General features: G+C 41.4%; 2 protein-coding genes across 3 annotated transcripts; both read left to right on the top strand.

Moving 5' to 3' along the window:
• Positions 1–781: 781 nt before the first annotated feature.
• On the top strand, positions 782–7,918 carry LOC116182418 (nose resistant to fluoxetine protein 6-like). Of its 2 annotated transcripts, none has more exons than XM_031502955.1 (12): positions 782–914; positions 961–1,115; positions 1,579–1,781; positions 1,827–1,891; positions 1,935–2,131; positions 2,180–2,340; positions 2,393–2,552; positions 2,598–2,785; positions 2,832–2,961; positions 7,343–7,526; positions 7,586–7,731; positions 7,778–7,918. In XM_031502955.1, exons 1-12 carry the CDS (start codon positions 878–880, stop codon positions 7,901–7,903), a joined length of 1,752 nt encoding a protein of 583 aa, XP_031358815.1. In that variant the 5' UTR covers positions 782–877; the 3' UTR covers positions 7,904–7,918. The 2 variants fall into 2 exon arrangements, with proteins under 2 accessions (XP_031358815.1, XP_031358816.1); XM_031502956.1 differs by having other exon boundaries at positions 7,821–7,918.
• Positions 7,919–9,127: 1,209 nt separating this feature from the next.
• On the top strand, positions 9,128–17,180 carry LOC116182407 (O-acyltransferase like protein-like). Its single transcript, XM_031502940.1, has 12 exons — positions 9,128–9,344; positions 9,391–9,545; positions 12,486–12,688; positions 12,738–12,802; positions 12,848–13,047; positions 13,096–13,256; positions 13,309–13,468; positions 13,514–13,701; positions 13,748–13,877; positions 16,590–16,773; positions 16,829–16,974; positions 17,021–17,180. Exons 1-12 carry the CDS (start codon positions 9,128–9,130, stop codon positions 17,153–17,155), a joined length of 1,944 nt encoding a protein of 647 aa, XP_031358800.1. The 3' UTR covers positions 17,156–17,180.
• The last annotated feature ends 819 nt before the right edge of the window (positions 17,181–17,999 follow it).

Consider the following 17,999-nt stretch of genomic DNA (forward strand, 5'->3'; position numbering starts at 1 on the left):
GAAACGATACTTATACCTCAAAATATTGCAATTAAACCTTTGGTAGCAACTGTTCTTAAAAGTACCGCAAGGAAAAAGAACACATGCGCATTCGACGGGCCTGAAGGAATGGTCCAATGATAATTCCCCACTCCTCAGTGTTGGGCCAGGCTCGACCAGGGGTATGACGGTCCCCGAAATCTGGACTAAAGAGCACACCTCGTGTTTGTGTCGCTTAACACGGTAGGTCATGATCAATCGGCTGTGCTGTCGGATCAAACCGACGACTGGGTGAGCATATGTAGGGTTGCGGCGTATAACGTATGGATAGCCGTCCCCTTGTTGGTATCCGTGGTGGGTGAGGAGCTAGAGGGACGAATTTATACTATTCTCATGGAGACTGATAAAAACAATAAATCCGGGGAGCCTCCCAGGAAACCCCTATAGATCACAGAGCTTAAAAAACATACCAAACCACGCACGTGCATCTCGGGGGCTGAGCAGAAGAGGAGAAAGAAGCCAGGTCACCTCCAGGTACCTAGAGATCTAACCCCGGTCAGAAGGTGGTTGGCAAGTGTTTCCGAAAATGTAAATCGGATTGACTATTATCTTTGGTATAAATTTATTGGTCGATTAGTAATCATTGCGGAAACCGGATTAGTTAATCATTAATTTCCAATTAGTTGCATAAATACGCGCCGTATGGCAGCCATTGAGCATGCTTTTACTTTTAACAACCTTGCTCATCGTAACTCCAAGGGTAGCTATAGCGAGCTATTTAAGCGAACGGTTCGCTGTTCTTTCTTCGCCGCAAGTCTTTTCCAAGTCCCTTTTATCGTATTTATCCAAGAAGCGTGCCTTATCGCACCGTTGCCGGGATGAGCTGGAGGATTTCGCAATGAGCCTCCAATCGGGGAGGCAATGGGCGCTCAACAGTAAGGCGATGGAGACGGGTTACGAAATAATGTCCACGCTTTGTAGTGTACGACGCGAATGGGAAGCTGCCAGCTGGTGCAATGGAAGGCAATTTAATTGAGTTGGGGTCATTTGATGAGTGCTTGCGACTTGTGCGTACCAACAACCATGGTCTAACCGGAAAATACTGTTTGGGATCGCTGTACGTTCCAAATCGATATGTGAGTATTTCTCCTCAATTGGCAAGGGTTAAAGAAAATTTGTTCCTACTTATCTGAATGTGGAAGATCCTTATACGACTGTCAAAGTGCTCCAATTAAGTTGGTCATGTAAAAAGTTCTTAAGATCAATCCAAGACCCCTTTAAAGATCTCGTACAGCATCTTCAAATGCTCTCGAGATTATTTCACCACCACCACCAGAGATCGGAATTAATATTCTTGAAAATTGATAAATAATTTTAACGATGGCTTGGAAAGCGTACCACAAGTCCATTTTATTTAAAGTTACGAGTTTTCCTTGCCAGTTTTTTGACACTTTCAAACATCATAGCCAAATGAATTGATATTTTTGTGCATACTTGGCCAATAAAATCCGTAAACTTTATCACGGAATTGAAAAGAAACACCTTTTCTGGACGAAGATACACGTGTAAAAAAATTTCGATTGATAATGATGTCGACAGGTTGATAATGCCACAATAAGGCTGGTATTCAACGGCATTGAGAGCGACAAAATGGAATTCGGGGTTTGCTTTCCGGGTTCGTGTTCGGCCATAGACCTGGAAATGACAGCGAAAGGAATCGGACTAAATATGACACTCACGGAAGCGACCTGCCAGACGAGAGAAACCCAATCTAGGATTACGGCGGGAGCGTACGTAACTCTGTAAGTATCTGTTGTGCATGCGGTTACCCAAAATGTTGAATTTAGGGCACTTGCCTGCCTCCTTCTACTTCTGATTGTAGCTTCGACGATATACGAGCTCTGTTTCAAAGGTAAGCCCTTTCAGTTGACCATGGGGTTCAGCTCAAATTTCAGCCGACTCGCATTGGGCATTAAAGTCATTCTCGCTGTGGACGAATGGAAAAATAATTTTTCGAGTTAGCAAACCAAGCGCTGGTGATATTTCGTGCTTGAATGGTATTCGAGTAATTGCTATGACCATGGTAATTGTCTATCACATCTACATGTTTCGCCATGGAAGAGCAGCCAGAAATTCCTACTACTACTCATACGTAAGAGGCGATCCCGTTGGTTTTCCACGATCTCCTCGATTCTTTTAGTCGATACATCAACCGAAAGATGGTCCCTTATTGACGTTACCCTTTGGAGTCGACATATTTCTTCAAATCTCTGGATGCTTGGTTGCCTACAATTTCTTGCGAAGAAAGCTAAAAGGTCACGAATTCAACATTCCTTCCTACTGCATCGAAAGGTACCTGAGGTATAGAGCTCACCATGCAATTTCCACCACGTTAATGGAAAAACTGTTTTAGGCTTACACCAGCAGTATTGGCTGTAATGCTGTTTACTCTAACATGGTTTGGTTATATTGGATCTGGGCCGTTATGGTATCAGACGGAGGACATCATTGGACCGTGCCAAAAATACTGGTGGTCGTGCCTGCTATACATTCAGAATTACCAACCCGCTACTGTAAGGATAAGTCACTGGACGTTTGATAAACACTCGAAATTCTAGTGCATTCGACAGACCTGGTACCTTTCACTGGATTTCCAGCTGTATGTACTCTCCCCTTTTCTTCTACTCCCTCTAGCACGCTGGAGAAAAGAAACTATGGTGGTAACAGCCGGTTTGGCTTTGATTTCCATGGCAACCACATTCGCAATAGCCTGGACACATAAATTGTGCGCGGAAAATCAGTGCGGGTAAGTGTCCACTCATTTGAAGGGTCCATTGTAACGTACTACGCAGAGAAGGAAGTACTTTCATGAAACAATTCTACACCTTTCTACCTACGAAGGCCTCGTCATGGTTAATTGGATTTTTACTGGGTTGTCTCATGTTTAAAGTGAAAGAGGAGGAAATGGCTACCATGGAAAAGGTATGGGTCTATAATTTAGATAAAGGTGGTGGTAGACGAAACATCATAAACATTGCAACTGAGTGATCACGACACAAACTAGAATCCCAAGGAATTTCCAACTCTAAATGATGACCCATTTTCTGGCCACTTTGCTCTAGTAGCCAGTGTGGGGAAGTAGATAATCCGGGGGGTCCACTTTGACCTACTTTTGTGCGCAGGCGCCAAGTTCAATGTCATCCGATTCGGTTCTGTTCGTTGACAGGACAGGCCCTGTTTCCATAGACAAACAGAACCGAGTGGAATGGCCTTGACCTTAGCGCCTGCGCAAAAAAGTAGGTCCCGGATCGGTGTTACTTGCCTACTTAGGAAGATACTTCTCGCCCATCTTTTCCAAAAACGCGTAGTAAAAAGGGGAGGTCGACGCCATTCGGCTCTTTCCCGGTTCTCCAAACGAGTCTATTCCAATTAACACTCACAATCTGATGACGGATGTTCACAGAGTGCCTCACCTCTACCATTACGGACTTCTTCCCTTGGAACCACTTCATCAAGTGCTCTTTTCACAGTTGCTGCTCCCGCCCATGTGGAGACTGGCTGACGGAATTTCAATCCCATTTGCTGCTTGACGACAATGACCAAAAGACTCCTCATGGCGGTTTCCTGAGGTTTCAAACGTGGTATTGTCAGCGGCTTCATAGGAGAAACCCTCGTTTTAGCCGTGAGCAATCGCACATAAACAAAGAAGCCACCAGACTGTCGTCTGTAAACACGTCATCATCAGTTTCGGGAATGAAAGGACTCAACCATCATGGTGAAGAAAATGTTTCAATTCTCTTGAAGTCGGAGTTGAATGGGATGAGCTGAGACTTGTCTTTGCGCCAGAGGAACCTTTGCGCATCTCTGTCTAGGTCTCGAATGAGGACCTGGTGGAATATCTCCTTGATATCAACAGTGAGGCCGACTCTTTTCTCCATATAAGCCTCATCAAAATCCCTGTACGGGACTGCAGCAAGTCAGAACACTGTCATTGAGATTCGCTCCATGGTCCTTTGAGCATCCAAAACAAAATCTGATCGTATTTGATTTTTAGGGATTGAATACTCCAAAGAGGGGGAAACACCATACCTTGCGCAAACGTATTTTGAGCCTCTCCATCATTTTGAATACAATCTAGTTGTTCATTGTGAGTCCCCGTAGAGCTCAAGAACCACTCGGATCTTTTCTCCAGAAGATTGAGACGTCTCAAAGTTTGCTCTCTGCTTTCAGGAAGATCAACATGTGCATCGCGCCAGAGCAAACTTGTTTTCCATAGTCCCGATCCACAATCTACTTCGGACGCTTGTCTTCGTTTGACCTCGGCCAGTCATCCTTGTACTCACTCTGTACTGATAATTCTCAGCCAATAACAAGATTCCATTTGTGCTCCTCTGGGGAGAAGCATGAACTGTCCAGTGTAATTCCAGGTTCCATTTGGCACAATTTTAGAAACCAAAGCGCGAATGATTACTTTTCTTTGAAAGAACAAACTTCTATATCCTTGTTGAAGTAGATATTTCCCGGAAAATTCAAATAAAATTTATAGAAGCTTCAAATATTGAAAATTCTACATTTTGCCCTGATTCCAGAGGTTTCATTTTGAACAGTTTCAGAAGCGAAAGCGCGAATGATTACTTTTCTTTGAAAGAACAAACTTCTATATACTTGTCGAAGTAGAGATTTCCCGGAAAATTGAAATAAAATTTGTGGAAGCTTCATATTTTGAAAATTCTACATTTTGCCATAATTCCAGGTTCCATTTTGAACAGTTTCAGAAACCAAAGCACGAGTGATTACTTTTCTTTGAAAGAACAAACTTTTATATCCTTGTCGAAGTAGAGATTTTCCAGAAAATTCAAATAAAATTTGTAGAAGCTTCAAATTTTGAAAATTCCTACATTTTGCCCTGATTCCAGGTTCCATTTTGAACAGTTTCAGAAACCAAGGCGCAAATGATTACTTTTCTTTGAAAGTACAAACTTCTATATCCTTGTCGAAGTAAAGATTTCCCAGAAAATTCAAATAAAATTTGTGGAAACTTCAAATTTTGAAAATTCTGAATTTTGCCCTGATTCCAGGTTCCATTTTGAACAATTTGAGAAACCAAAGCGCGAATGATTACTTTTCTTTGAATGAACAAACTTTTATATCCTTGTCGAAATAGAGTTTTCCCGGAAAATTCAAATAAAATTTGTGGAAGCTTCAAATTTTGAAAAATCTACATTTTGCCCTGATTCCAGGTTCCATTTTGAACAGTTTGAGAAACCAAAGCGCGAATAATTACTTTTCATTGAAAGAACAAACTTCTATATCCTTGTTGAAGTAGAGATTTTCAAGGAAATTCAAATAAAATTTGTAGAAACTTCAAATTATGAAAATTCCACATTTTGCCCTAATTCCAAGTTCCATTTTGAACAGTGTCAGAAACCAAGGCGCGAATAATTACTTTTCTTTGAAAGAACAAACTTCTATATCCTTGTTGAAGTAAAGATTTCCCGGAAAATTCAAATAAAATTTGTGGAAGCTTCAAATTTTGAAAATTCCACATTTTGCCCTGATTCCAGGTTCCATTTTGAACAGTTTGAGAAACCAAAGCGCGAATGATTACTTTTCATTGAAAGAACAAACTTCTATATCCTTGTTGAAGTAGAGATTTTCAAGGAAATTCAAATAAAATTTGTAGAAACTTCAAATTATGAAAATTCCACATTTTGCCCTAATTCCAAGTTCCATTTTGAACAGTGTCAGAAACCAAGGCGCGAATAATTACTTTTCTTTGAAAGAACAAACTTCTATATCCTTGTTGAAGTAAAGATTTCCCGGAAAATTCAAATAAAATTTGTGGAAGCTTCAAATTTTGAAAATTCCACATTTTGCCCTGATTCCAGGTTCCATTTTGAACAGTTTGAGAAACCAAAGCGCGAATGATTACTTTTCATTGAAAGAACAAACTTCTATGTCCTTGTTGAAGTAGAGATTTTCAAGGAAATTCAAATAAAATTTGTAGAAGCTTCAAATTATGAAAATTCCACATTTTGCCCTAATTCCAAGTTCCATTTTGAACAGTTTCAGAAACCAAAGCGCGAGTGATTACTTTTCCTTGAAAGAACAAACCTTTATATCCTTGTCGAAGTAGAGATTTTCCAGAAAATTCAAATAAATTTTGTAGAAGCTTCAAATTTTGAAAATTCCTACATTTTGCCCTGATTCCAGGTTCCATTTTGAACAGTTTCAGAAACCAAGGCGCGAATAATTACTTTTCTTTGAAAGAACAAACTTCTATGTCCTTGTTGAAGTAGAGATTTTCCGGAAAATTCTTTATAGAAGCTTCAAATTTTGAAAATTCTACATTTTGCCCTGATTCCAGGTTCCATTTTGAACAATTTGAGAAACCAAAGCGCGAATGATTACTTTTCTTTGAAAGAACAAACTTTTATATCCTTGTCGAAGTAGAGATTTCCCGGAAAATTCAAATAAAATTTGTGGAAGCTTATAATTTTGAAAATTCTACATTTTGCCCTGATTCCAGGTTCCATTTTGAACAATTTGAGAAACCAAAGCGCGAATGATTACTTTTCTTTGAAAGAACAAACTTCTATATCCTTGTCGAAGTAGAGATTTCCCGGAAAATTCAAATAAAATTTGTGAAAGCTTCAAATTTTGAAAATTCCACATTTTGCCCTGATTCCAGGTTCCATTTTGAACAGTTTGAGAAACCAAAGCGCGAATGATTACTTTTCATTGAAAGAACAAACTTCTATGTCCTTGTTGAAGTAGAGATTTTCAAGGAAATTCAAATAAAATTTGTAGAAGCTTCAAATTATGAAAATTCCACATTTTGCCCTAATTCCAAGTTCCATTTTGAACAGTTTCAGAAACCAAAGCGCGAGTGATTACTTTTCCTTGAAAGAACAAACCTTTATATCCTTGTCGAAGTAGAGATTTTCCAGAAAATTCAAATAAATTTTGTAGAAGCTTCAAATTTTGAAAATTCCTACATTTTGCCCTGATTCCAGGTTCCATTTTGAACAGTTTCAGAAACCAAGGCGCGAATAATTACTTTTCTTTGAAAGAACAAACTTCTATATCCTTGTTGAAGTAGAGATTTTCCGGAAAATTCTTTATAGAAGCTTCAAATTTTGAAAATTCTACATTTTGCCCTGATTCCAGGTTCCATTTTGAACAGTTTCAGAAACCAAAGCGCGAATGATTACTTTTCATTGAAAGAACAAACTTCTATATCCTTGTTGAAGTAGAGATTTCACGGAAAATTCAAATAAAATTTGTGGAAGCTTCAAAGTTTGAAAATTAAGATCACAAGATATCTTTGTGCTTATCCTAATCTGATTTTTTTTCGTTATAGAGGATAGCGATACCGCTTATGGTGGCCGCAATAGTTGTCTACGTCGCCACCACCTTTGGAAATAGTCACGTGGTGATTTCGGAGAACGACCGATATGAGAACTCGTTTTCTTTGGCATTACTTCGGCCGACAATGCTACTGTCGGTTGGATGTATAATATACCTTTGCGAAATTGGACGTGGAGGTAAGATACAGACGCCACGGATGTGCCTTCCTGTGATGATAACGTAAAACTCATTTAAGGCATTGTCACCAGTTTCCTAACAAATCCGTTATTTGTGGTAATTTCGAGGCTAACTTACAGCACATACCTGGTGCACTTCCAAGTGATGGAGTACCACCTGGATACCGCTCGAGTTGGTCCGCACCTTAGCACCTACACGCTCTTGGTAACAACACCAAATTGTCAATTCTCAGCACTTGTGTTTATCTTAGGTTAACGACTTCGCCGGTGTACTTCTCCTCTCTCTTCTTCTAGGTTTGGTCCTGTCTTTGTCAGTAGAACTACCTGCGCAACATTTCGTCAGTTTGCTAATCAGAAGATCAAGAAAGAAGGCATGAGTTCAGTGATCTACAAAGCAGCATCAATAATTGTAAAATAAGTGAGCAATAAAAATGAGAAGAGACCGTTATAGGTTCTTACACCCTAAGAGACGGGTAGGTTCTGGAAACTCTTGCAAAAACTGAGGGAGATCTTAGAAGCTCAGGGGCCGTTGAACACCAGATCAGGCGGTTATAATATTAAAAAAGCTGAATTTACCTCCTATTTACACACCTCCGAGTTCCTGTGGTCTTGATACCTAAAAAAAGTGTGTCAGGAGAACATAAGACGCTAGAAGGTGCCACTTGATAAATTCTATCTACACTTGCTTCTCTCATTGAAATACATTTTTAAGGAACAGTTTTTTTATCAGGAGATTATGATATTAATGAAGATGCTTCTCACTAAACTTACCTCCTAATTACACACTTTTGGGTTCCTGTGATCCTGATACATAAAAAGATTTGTATCAGTGGAACATTATACGTTAGAAGGTGTCAGTTGATTATCTGTGAAATACTGCTGTGGAATAAGGATATTTCATACCCCAAACCCCTCAGCACTACGTTCTTCCCCAAAAACATTATTAGTGTTAGGATACTCCACAGGAAAGATAGTCTGTCCTTTTCCAAAAGCTAATTATGGGAGTCTAGGTGATTTTGTGGGAAAGCGTAGTACCGGGGGGCCTGGGAGGGTATTCCATACTTCACCTCCCCTCCCCCAAGCATACGAAGCACAAAATGATACGCACCTGCTCTTTATAACTTCGCTGAACGTTTTCAACGATAGACATATTTTTGTTCACATTAGCTATGAAGCGGTACATGCTAAACAAAATAGAAATTCGAAAAAATACGACCGTCCGTTACAATGAACATCAACCCTTAATCTATACGTACCTAAAACTCCTCCGTAACTAACTGAGCGACTGACAAATAAGGCACAGCCAAAACTACTGGGCATCAAAGGCTGAAATGTGTCATATAGGTTCCTTGGAAAATTGTACGAAAGGAACTGAGAAAAAAACGGAATTTTACGTTTTGCAGTCGAAATTGCGACAGAAGAGAAGTCCATAGTGAAAATGAAAAAAAAATCGCCCTGTATAGTGTACCCATTATCGCATAAAAATCCTATCGGGCTTGTCTAATTTATTGTTCGATTAGTAATCACTGCGGAAACCGAATTACTTAATCATTAATTTCCAATCAGTTGCAGCAACACACGCCGCATGGAAGTCATTGAACATGCTCTTAGTTTTAATAACCCTGCTCATCGTAACTGCAAGGGTTGCTGAAACCAGCTATTTAAGCGAACGATTCGCCGTTCTCTCTTCGCCGCATGTGTTCTCCAAGTCCCTTCTGTCGTATTTATCCCAGAAACGCGACTTATCGCACCGTTGCCGGGATGAGTTGAAGGATTTCGCAACGAGCCTTCAATCAGGGAGGCAATGGGCGCTCAACAGTAAGGTTATGGGCACGGGTTACGAATTAATGTCCACGCTTTGTAGTGTACGACGCAAATGGGAAGTTACCCGCTGGTGCAATGGAAGGAAATTTGATTGAGTTGGGGTCATTTGATGAGTGCTTGCGAATTGCGCGTACCAACAACCATGGCTTAACTGGAAAGTACTGTTTGGGATCGCTGTACGTTCCAAGTCGATATGTGAGTGGTTCCCTTCAATTGTCAAAGTTGTTTCTTCTGTCAAAAATGTATCGTGTTTTGCAAGTACCTTTCATAGCGTAAACTGGGTACCTAGGGAATGCAATACCGGGATCCCGCAGCATTTTTTGCGGGATTAATCCCGTAGGGAAATGGAGCGGGATTGCGAAATTTATGGACGGGGACGACGTTGTTTACAATTTATTAATAAAACGCGTAACGGAGAAGTGCGAATGTGACGCATCCTTTCCGGGAAATACGATGTGTTTTGTTTGAGAATATTCGGTTAACCGCACAAAACTGCTTTAATTTCCCAATACATTTAAAATTATCCCGCAAATACCGGGATCGAAATTTTGCTGCGGGATTGCATTCGATATAGGTACCTAACCTGAATTTGGGCGATCCCTCTTACGACTCTGCCAAGGATCTACTCAAAATTGTGCTTCCAGATTCATTTTCATCTCTATGAAGATCACACAAATTTTCTCATTCACTAAGATCAGCTTTGGGCCTGCTTCTATTGACATTCTTATAAGTTCATTGCAGAACCCGTGTTAAGACCTGGTCTGCATCACAAGATCATCTAAAAGTGCTGCAAAAGCCATCGTATTACCCCTTAAATCATTTTCGCCATTATAAAACGACCGCAGAATCCTCTCTTGCGGTTTGTTCCCCCGAAAAGCCTCGTCCACTGTGTCAATGCTTACCACCTCCAACCTTCTACCCGTCAACATGGCGATCCTGGCTTTATGCTGCCGAATGGTCAGCTGTCTGCCCTTCATCCTCCTCAATTAAACGGGCGTTTCTAGTTTCCGGAGAGCCTCGCGTTCGCGTATTACCTCATTAGAAGAGTTCCTCAAATCTGGTCACGCACACCTCCCTGGTTCTCCATGTGCCGGAGTTTACCATCGACACCTCTGCCAGAGCGTCGCCAGTTGTTCGGCTCTTCACAAAGTCGAACTTCCTTTTAGACATTTTTGCATTATTGTATATATTTTTTATTATTCTTCCGAAAAGCTTCTCCACCGGATCCAAGAGGCATTGTCTGTGTGGCCGATAGGACTGGATCCTTATCAATATCAACACCAGATTACATCGCTTCCTGTTGGTTAATAACTTCACCGCCATATCGGGTTTCCCCAACGCCAGACCCTAGACGGCCGCTAACTGCACCCCGTCCGGACCTGGAGATTTGTTCCCTGCTATTTGTTTCGCTGCCTTGCACAAACCCGGCGTTATTGTCTTCCTGAGGATTCCAGTTCCAGTGCTTTCGTGCCTGGGAAAGGTCTATTCCCATGTTTGGCAGTGTACACGTATTCGTCTCCTATACCCATCTCTCTCACCTCTAAACTCCGCCTCCATCCCTCATACAGGTTAAGACCACTCTCACTCTGCCTAGGTGGTGTTTATGGATCCCCTTTCCACTTGGGGCACCAATCTTTGACGCTATTGCAGAGTCGCATTTCTTTTCTGCGGCGACCACTCACGTGAGACTATATAAACAAGTATAAATTGTGCACAACTCTTGTGCAGATAAAGCGCATTTGTTTAACAGAAATAGCTTTTGCTTTGACATCACCAATGGATATATTTCTTGCAGACGTCTCAATCGCCCTTTGTGAGTACCCTCTTCCGACAATCCGTTCTTGAGGTGTAAGGAAATATACCCGATCACGATAAGAGGTCCAGGAGGAGGGGTATGGTTCGTAGGTATTAATTCCTTTCGTTGAGACCTTTCATTAGAGTACCATGAAGGATAAAACTAGTTCCACTCCCCCTCCGCCCCGTACTTTGATAAGAAGACAGAAAGAAGGGCAGTAGTTGGTAGAAAACGGTTCGTTTCGTTGAGACCTTTAATTAGAATACAAAGAGAGATAAAATTAATTTTTACCCCCACCCCCCCTTCAGGCCCCGTCGCTCACTGATCCCGAAAAAGAGTCGCAGGGGAAAGTTATAGTTTGTACAAACCAATTTATTTCGATGAGACCTTCCATTAGAATACCATGAAGGGTAGAACATGTGTTAACCCCCCCCCCCCCCCTTTTCTAAAGTTCAACTTAAGGACAGCGAAATTTGATGGCCATCTGGCACACCTTCAAGGTATAGGCAACCTACTGCACAACATTCCAGGACTCTAGGACCATTCCCCTAGAAGTAGTTCGAAACGGCAGAAGTGGGTCCGGACGGACGGACAAAACGCAAACAATAGCACATTTGTTTAATTCTTAAAAAATGTGCTAAAAAGAAAAGGAGAAAGAGAGAAAAACAATCACAGATACACTCACTTAAAACGTGCCGTTGACAGATATTCACACATGTCTTGTACACCAGACACCACAATCGCCAACATTTCGCTTCAGTATCACCGATATATCACCAACCTGTAGCGCTATCCGCACCCCACAGAATTCTGATTGAAAGCGCACTTTTGTCCATAACATCGGTGCCCCGCTCCACTTTCTGCTTTAATTCCGTCGCAGAGAACACAATTTGATTTATCAGAGCAGTTGTCAGTTACGTGACACGGTCTCCCGCAGTTCAAGCACTATCGACTCACGCTCAAAAATTCAGAACCGATCTGAATTTGTGAGAAAACTTCCCCAGAGGTCTCCTGTACGTTTCGACTGTACCTCCAGATGCAGTATGGGGTCTTATGGACTACTCTTTGCGTCATTCTTCGATAGCGCTCTTCTTGTTCCTCACCGCAACGATGCCAAACTGACATATGATTGAATTGAAGTATTAAAGCACAACATTATCGCCTTGTGCTGTCATTGTTACGTTTGGCAAGGATGTACTGTACGTTCATAAGCACGATACTGTATCTGGAGGTGCGAACGCGCTATAGTAAGTTTTATTGTCGCAAGGTGCTGGACATCCTATCAGACAGCAACTTGCGCGAGAAATCTTGCTAGTCTATTCTCGCCTTAATGTCGGCAGGTCAATAATGTAACCATAAGGCTGGTGTATTGGACTTTAGACACCAACAAAATGGAATTCGGGGTTTGCTTTCCGGATTCGTGTTTGGCCGTCGATTTTGAAAGGATCGCGAAAGGAATGGGACTAAACATGACGTTAACGGAAGGAGCCTGCCAGACGAGGGAAACCCGACCTAGGATTACAGCGGGGGCCTACGTAACTCTGTAAGTGCCTACCTATTGTGCATGCGGTTGCCCTAAATGTCCAATTTAGAGCACTTGCGTGCGCTCTTCTACTTCTGATTGTCGCCTCGACGATATACGAGCTCTGTTTGAAAGGTAGGAAAACTCTCAGTTGACCAAGTGGTTCAGTTCAAATTTCAGCCGACTCGCATTGGGCGCTAAAGTCATTTTCGCTGTGGACGAATGGAAAACTAATTTTTAGAGTTAGCAAATCCAGCGCTAGTGATATTGCGTGCTTGAATGGCATTCGAGTAATTGCTATGACCATGGTAATCTTAGTGCACACCGGCACATTTCACCTTGGAAAAGCCACCAGAAATTCCTACTATTTCTCTTCATACGTAAAAAGTGTTCCCGTTGGTTTTCCACGATCTCGTTGATTGTTTTAGTGGATACATCAATCAATAGATGGACCCTTATTGACATTACCCTTTGGAGTCGACTTATTTTTTCTAATTTCTGGATGCTTGGTTGCATACAATTTTTTACGAAGAAAGCTTAAAAGTGAGGAATTCAACATTCCCTCGTACTACATCGAAAGGTACCTGAGGTATAAAGCTCACCATCCAGTTTCCACCAGTTTAATAGAAAAACCGTTTTAGGCTTACACCGGCAGTCTTGGCTGTTATGTTGTTTACACTAACATGGTTTGGCTATATTGGATCTGGGCCGTTATGGTATCGGACGGATGACGTTATTGGACCGTGCCAAACACATTGGTGGTCATGCCTGCTATACATTCAAAATTATCAATCAGCTATAGTAAGCGCAACTCGTTAGACGTTTGATAAACACTTAAAATTCTAGTGCATTCCACAGTCTTGGTACCTTTCGGTGGATTTCCAGATGTATGTACTCTCTCCTTTGCTGCTACTCCCTCTAGCGCGATGGAGAAGAGAAACTATGGTGGCCACGGTCGCTTTGGTTCTAATTTCCATGGCAACCACATTCGTAATGGCTTGGACATATAAATTGTGCGCCGAAGATCAATGCGGGTAAGTGTCCATCAATTTGAAACGACCACTTTAACCACCTACGCAGAGACGAAGCAACTTTCGCAAAACACTTCTACACCTTTCTACCTACAAGGGCCTCGTCATGGTTGATGGGATTTTTACTGGGTTGCCTCATGTTCAAGGTGAAAGAGGAAGAACTACCTATCATGGAAAAGGTAATGATTATCAGGTAGGCTTTAAGTGTTTGGTCAGGCGGTCATAATCTGCGAAGTGTCCGTCCGGTCCTGGAGCTTTCTTTTTGGGCATGACCTCCTTTTCTTCGATCTTCCTTTGGTTGTCTTGATCGTCTACCGCCATTTGTCGGTCAATTCTTTCTCTCAGAGCCTGCACCTGTTCCTGGACTTCCGCGTCTAGCCCGATCGCTAGCTCCCTCACGCCAATCTTCCCGATCTTATATGCGCCGCCCCATGGCTTCTTTCTCGATTTGGTCACACAGCTGTCGCCAACATTCGTTCTTATTTACCCTGGCGTTTAGGTAATGCGCCTTTCTTCCGACCCAAGTACATCGCCTTCTACTTTCGACGCATTTGTTCCTAAGAGCCGCTATCTTTTTCTTAACCTTCTACCCTGTTAAAATCCGCACTTAGATCCATGAAAAACGCTACCACCATTCCGACCTTTTTTCTAATTCCTTTTCTCAGTTTCTCCATATTTAATACTATCTGTAGCGAAAATCCATGCCCTGCCACCTTCCCTTTCTTGAGTCTCTTAAATTGTTGCTCCATCTCTTCTCTTGATATCTGGTTTCCTTCCACCTCCTCTATCCCTCACCATAAAGTACTGTTTCTATTCGTCTATTTGTATTTCTCTCCCACTTATGTGTTTTCCCTGTTCCTCTGTTTACCATCTTCCTTTTCTGTTTTTATTTCCCTGGTTTCTTCTTTATATTCTTTGTTTCTTCATCTTTTTTCCTTACATATTATTTTGTACCTATTTTATGTTCTATCACCTCCTTCTCTTCTATCTCGCCCTTTCTTTCTCTTTCCATCATTGTTCTGTATCTGTTTCTCTCTTCTGTACACCCTCTGCCCCACAGATTCCTTTTTTTATCTCTCCCATCCTTTCCATTACCTGCTACCTTTACGGTCTGGCGTGTTCTCTTCCCATCAGCCAGAGTGACGTCCGTTTCTGTTTTGGTGAACTGGTGGCAGTTGCAGCTCGTGGGTTCCGACGCTGACTTACGCGCCACTGTCCAAGTAGGCTGTACTATTATGCTCTAGAACGGATAGGGCGAGATCGGGCACTCAGAATTCAGTACGCAGAAACTGACATCTTGGGGTGCTCTAATCTTCGGAATTCTGTTGCAATCGTTGCACATTCGACGTAGGACTCCTGGTTTGCCGCAGCCGTAGCAGTGCTAGACGGTGTTCGCATCGGGAGTTTTGGACTTTGACACCTGTTCCCTCTTCTTTTGACATACGCTGACATCGTGGGCTCAGAAATTGCAGAAGAAACATATTCTTCTCAGGTGCGGATTCCTTCTTGGTTCCGTTGGAATCTCTCACCCACCATGGTCATTTCGGCGGTTCGGGCTTAATCAAGAAGTTGTTTAATGAGGCGAGCTAGCTACTTACAGCGCCACGTGCGCCTTGCGGGTAAACTTTGTTACATTTTTTAATACTCTCCTTTCTATTTTCCACTCCTCCTCTGTGCCCTTACCTATTTCATATGCTTGCTCCTCTAATCTCCTTCTACAATCCTCCATCGTGCTTCTTGTCCATAACTGCATCTCCCTTCGTCGTCGAAACTCTTCATTTCTTGCTCTTTTTCTCTTCCCTATTAGCCTTATTTCCATCGGTTGGTGATCCCCGATTCTGTCCAAATTCCAGTTGATTTTTCTCCTTTGGAAGGGTCACGGCAGTTCAGAAAATCTGGTGGTGGAACGGCTTGTTGTACAATACAATAGGACCTTTTTATTCGTCCAGTAAAATTTGGTCGAAGAATTTGATTCAGGAACAACCTGTACTTCAGGTTTTCGCAATTTAACAGTTAAAATTTGGTTCATACACTGGAATAATTTATCAATGTTCCGCAGTGTGAAAATGTCAAAAATTACCCTTACAACTTAGGGTTGTAACAGTCAAAAAAGCACGAATTAATTGTCTTTAATCTTTTTACCGGTTGCCGCTCCATTCAAAATATTTGGCAAACTTTCAAAATGTATGCTATTCACAATTATTAAGCTTTTACATTGACAGTAGATGTGTTACATCTAGGCGATCTTTGCCTCGTGTGGGAAAATCCTCCTCAGACACTCTGCAGATATTTGCATGGAAGGTTTTGACATCACAAAGTAGATGTATACCATGACGTTCCACACCTTCATCAGATATATGCTATTTATTGCAAAAAATGACTCTAGGACAATTCCCCTAAAAGTAGATCAAAACCGCTCAAATGGGTCCGGACAGACCAAGGGACAAACGGACGGACGAACAAAACGCAAACAATAACACATTTTTTTAATTCTTAAATGGGCTAAAAAATAAAGGGTATTGTTCTTTTAATTAGTTTCGGAAACCTCAGCAACGAAATATCTGGAGTGTGGATCGCATTCAGTTATATTAGTTACAAATGCGAACTCGGCGTGTTGTCATGCGGCAGCGCGGAAACCGCAACCTTGGCTTATTGTAGAAATACGAGGGATTTGATTGATCGCCCTAGCTGTTATTTGATTTGTAGGGTGGGATTCAAACAACGAATTAATGATTAAATACGTCCGTCTGAGTTAACAATTCACCATTTTGTAGGTGGTCACTAATTAAGTAATAAATGAAGGAGATTTGAGTTTCATTCCCTACTTTGATTGTATGCACCCGCCAGAACTAAGAAGGTATCTTTTCCCTTTCTAATATTTTTTGTTCTAGAGGATAGCGATACCGCTTATGATCTTAGCATTACTTGTCTACGTCGCGACCACTTTTGGAGGTAGTCACGTGGTTATTTCGGAGTATGACAGATATGAGAACACGTTTTCTTTGACATTACTTCGACCGACAATGCTACTGTCAGTTGGATGTATAATATACCTTTGCGAAATTGGACGCGGAGGTAAGCTACAGAGTCACGGATGTGCCTCTTTTTGTTAACTTAAAACTCTGTTAAGGCATTGTCACCAGTTTTCTAACAAATCCAGTATTCGTGGTAGTTTCAAGGCTAACTTACAGCACATATCTGGTGCACTTCCACGTAATGGAGTACCATATGGATACCGCTCGAGTTGGTTCGTACATTAGCAACTACACGCTCTTGGTAACAATACCAAATCGTAAATTCCACACACTTACGTTTATCTTAGGTTAACGACTTCGCCGGTATACTTCTCCTTTCGCTTCTTCTAGGTTTGGTCCTGTCTTTGTCAGTAGAACTACCTGCGCAACATTTCGTCAGTTTTCTAATAAAAGGATCAAGAAAGAAGCCTTTAGTTAAATGATAACGATTGTAAAATTAATAATTATTATAATTTGTATAAACTGCTACTGCAACCGATATTGTTAGTTTTTGGCGTCGTGTGTCATAAAGTTGGGTTTAGGACGAGCGGGTGCAAACGTTTCAAGATCCATTTAAGTAACAGATCTCAAGAACTACGTCACTTATCTCCAAGTAAGATTCCCCAACAATCAGGGTTAATATTCACTTACTCAAACCTTCAACTTCCCTACAGTTGTACGAAAGCGACGTTCATTTCATATACCTGAAAATAACAAGCATTAAACTTGGAAATACACTAGAGTAGTGTTACTCTAATTCACAATAAATTGACTAGGCTATTAGAGAGAAAGGGAGAGAGAAGGATCTGATGTGTGGAAATTAGTGAGCCGCAACCCATATCGCACGTAGATTCTAAACCAAAGAGAATTTCTGTAAGTAAGGTGTCCTACATGCGGACTTGTAACTTGCCCCTCGTTCGAGGTATTCAAGCCTTAGTTGATTTTGCGCTTCGGGTTCGAAGTTCAACGGTCTAATTCGACCCAAAAGTTCCTAATTGTATTGTCACATAAATATTGGGACTAAAATAAAAAAACTATGGACACTATTTGATGGGAAGGGAAGCTAATGATCTGAAAGGTGTGCAGGCTAAAAGGCTTAGAAAGTTGTAAGTATTCAGACGACTTAGAATGCGGTGGAAGCTCAAAAGGAGATTAAATTTTTGAATATTCTGAAGACATCCGCGTTTATCTTGAACCTTCGAGTGCTTTGAATTCTAAATGTTTTAATACCTCGAAGTTTTCGAAGGTTAGGTAAACAAAATTTCATGTCACAATTTGTTATTTATA

The sequence above is a fragment of the Photinus pyralis genome, unplaced genomic scaffold (assembly GCF_008802855.1).
Source record: "Photinus pyralis isolate 1611_PpyrPB1 unplaced genomic scaffold, Ppyr1.3 Ppyr1.4_unclustered_Scaffold5186, whole genome shotgun sequence".
Classification (NCBI taxonomy): domain Eukaryota; kingdom Metazoa; phylum Arthropoda; class Insecta; order Coleoptera; family Lampyridae; genus Photinus; species Photinus pyralis.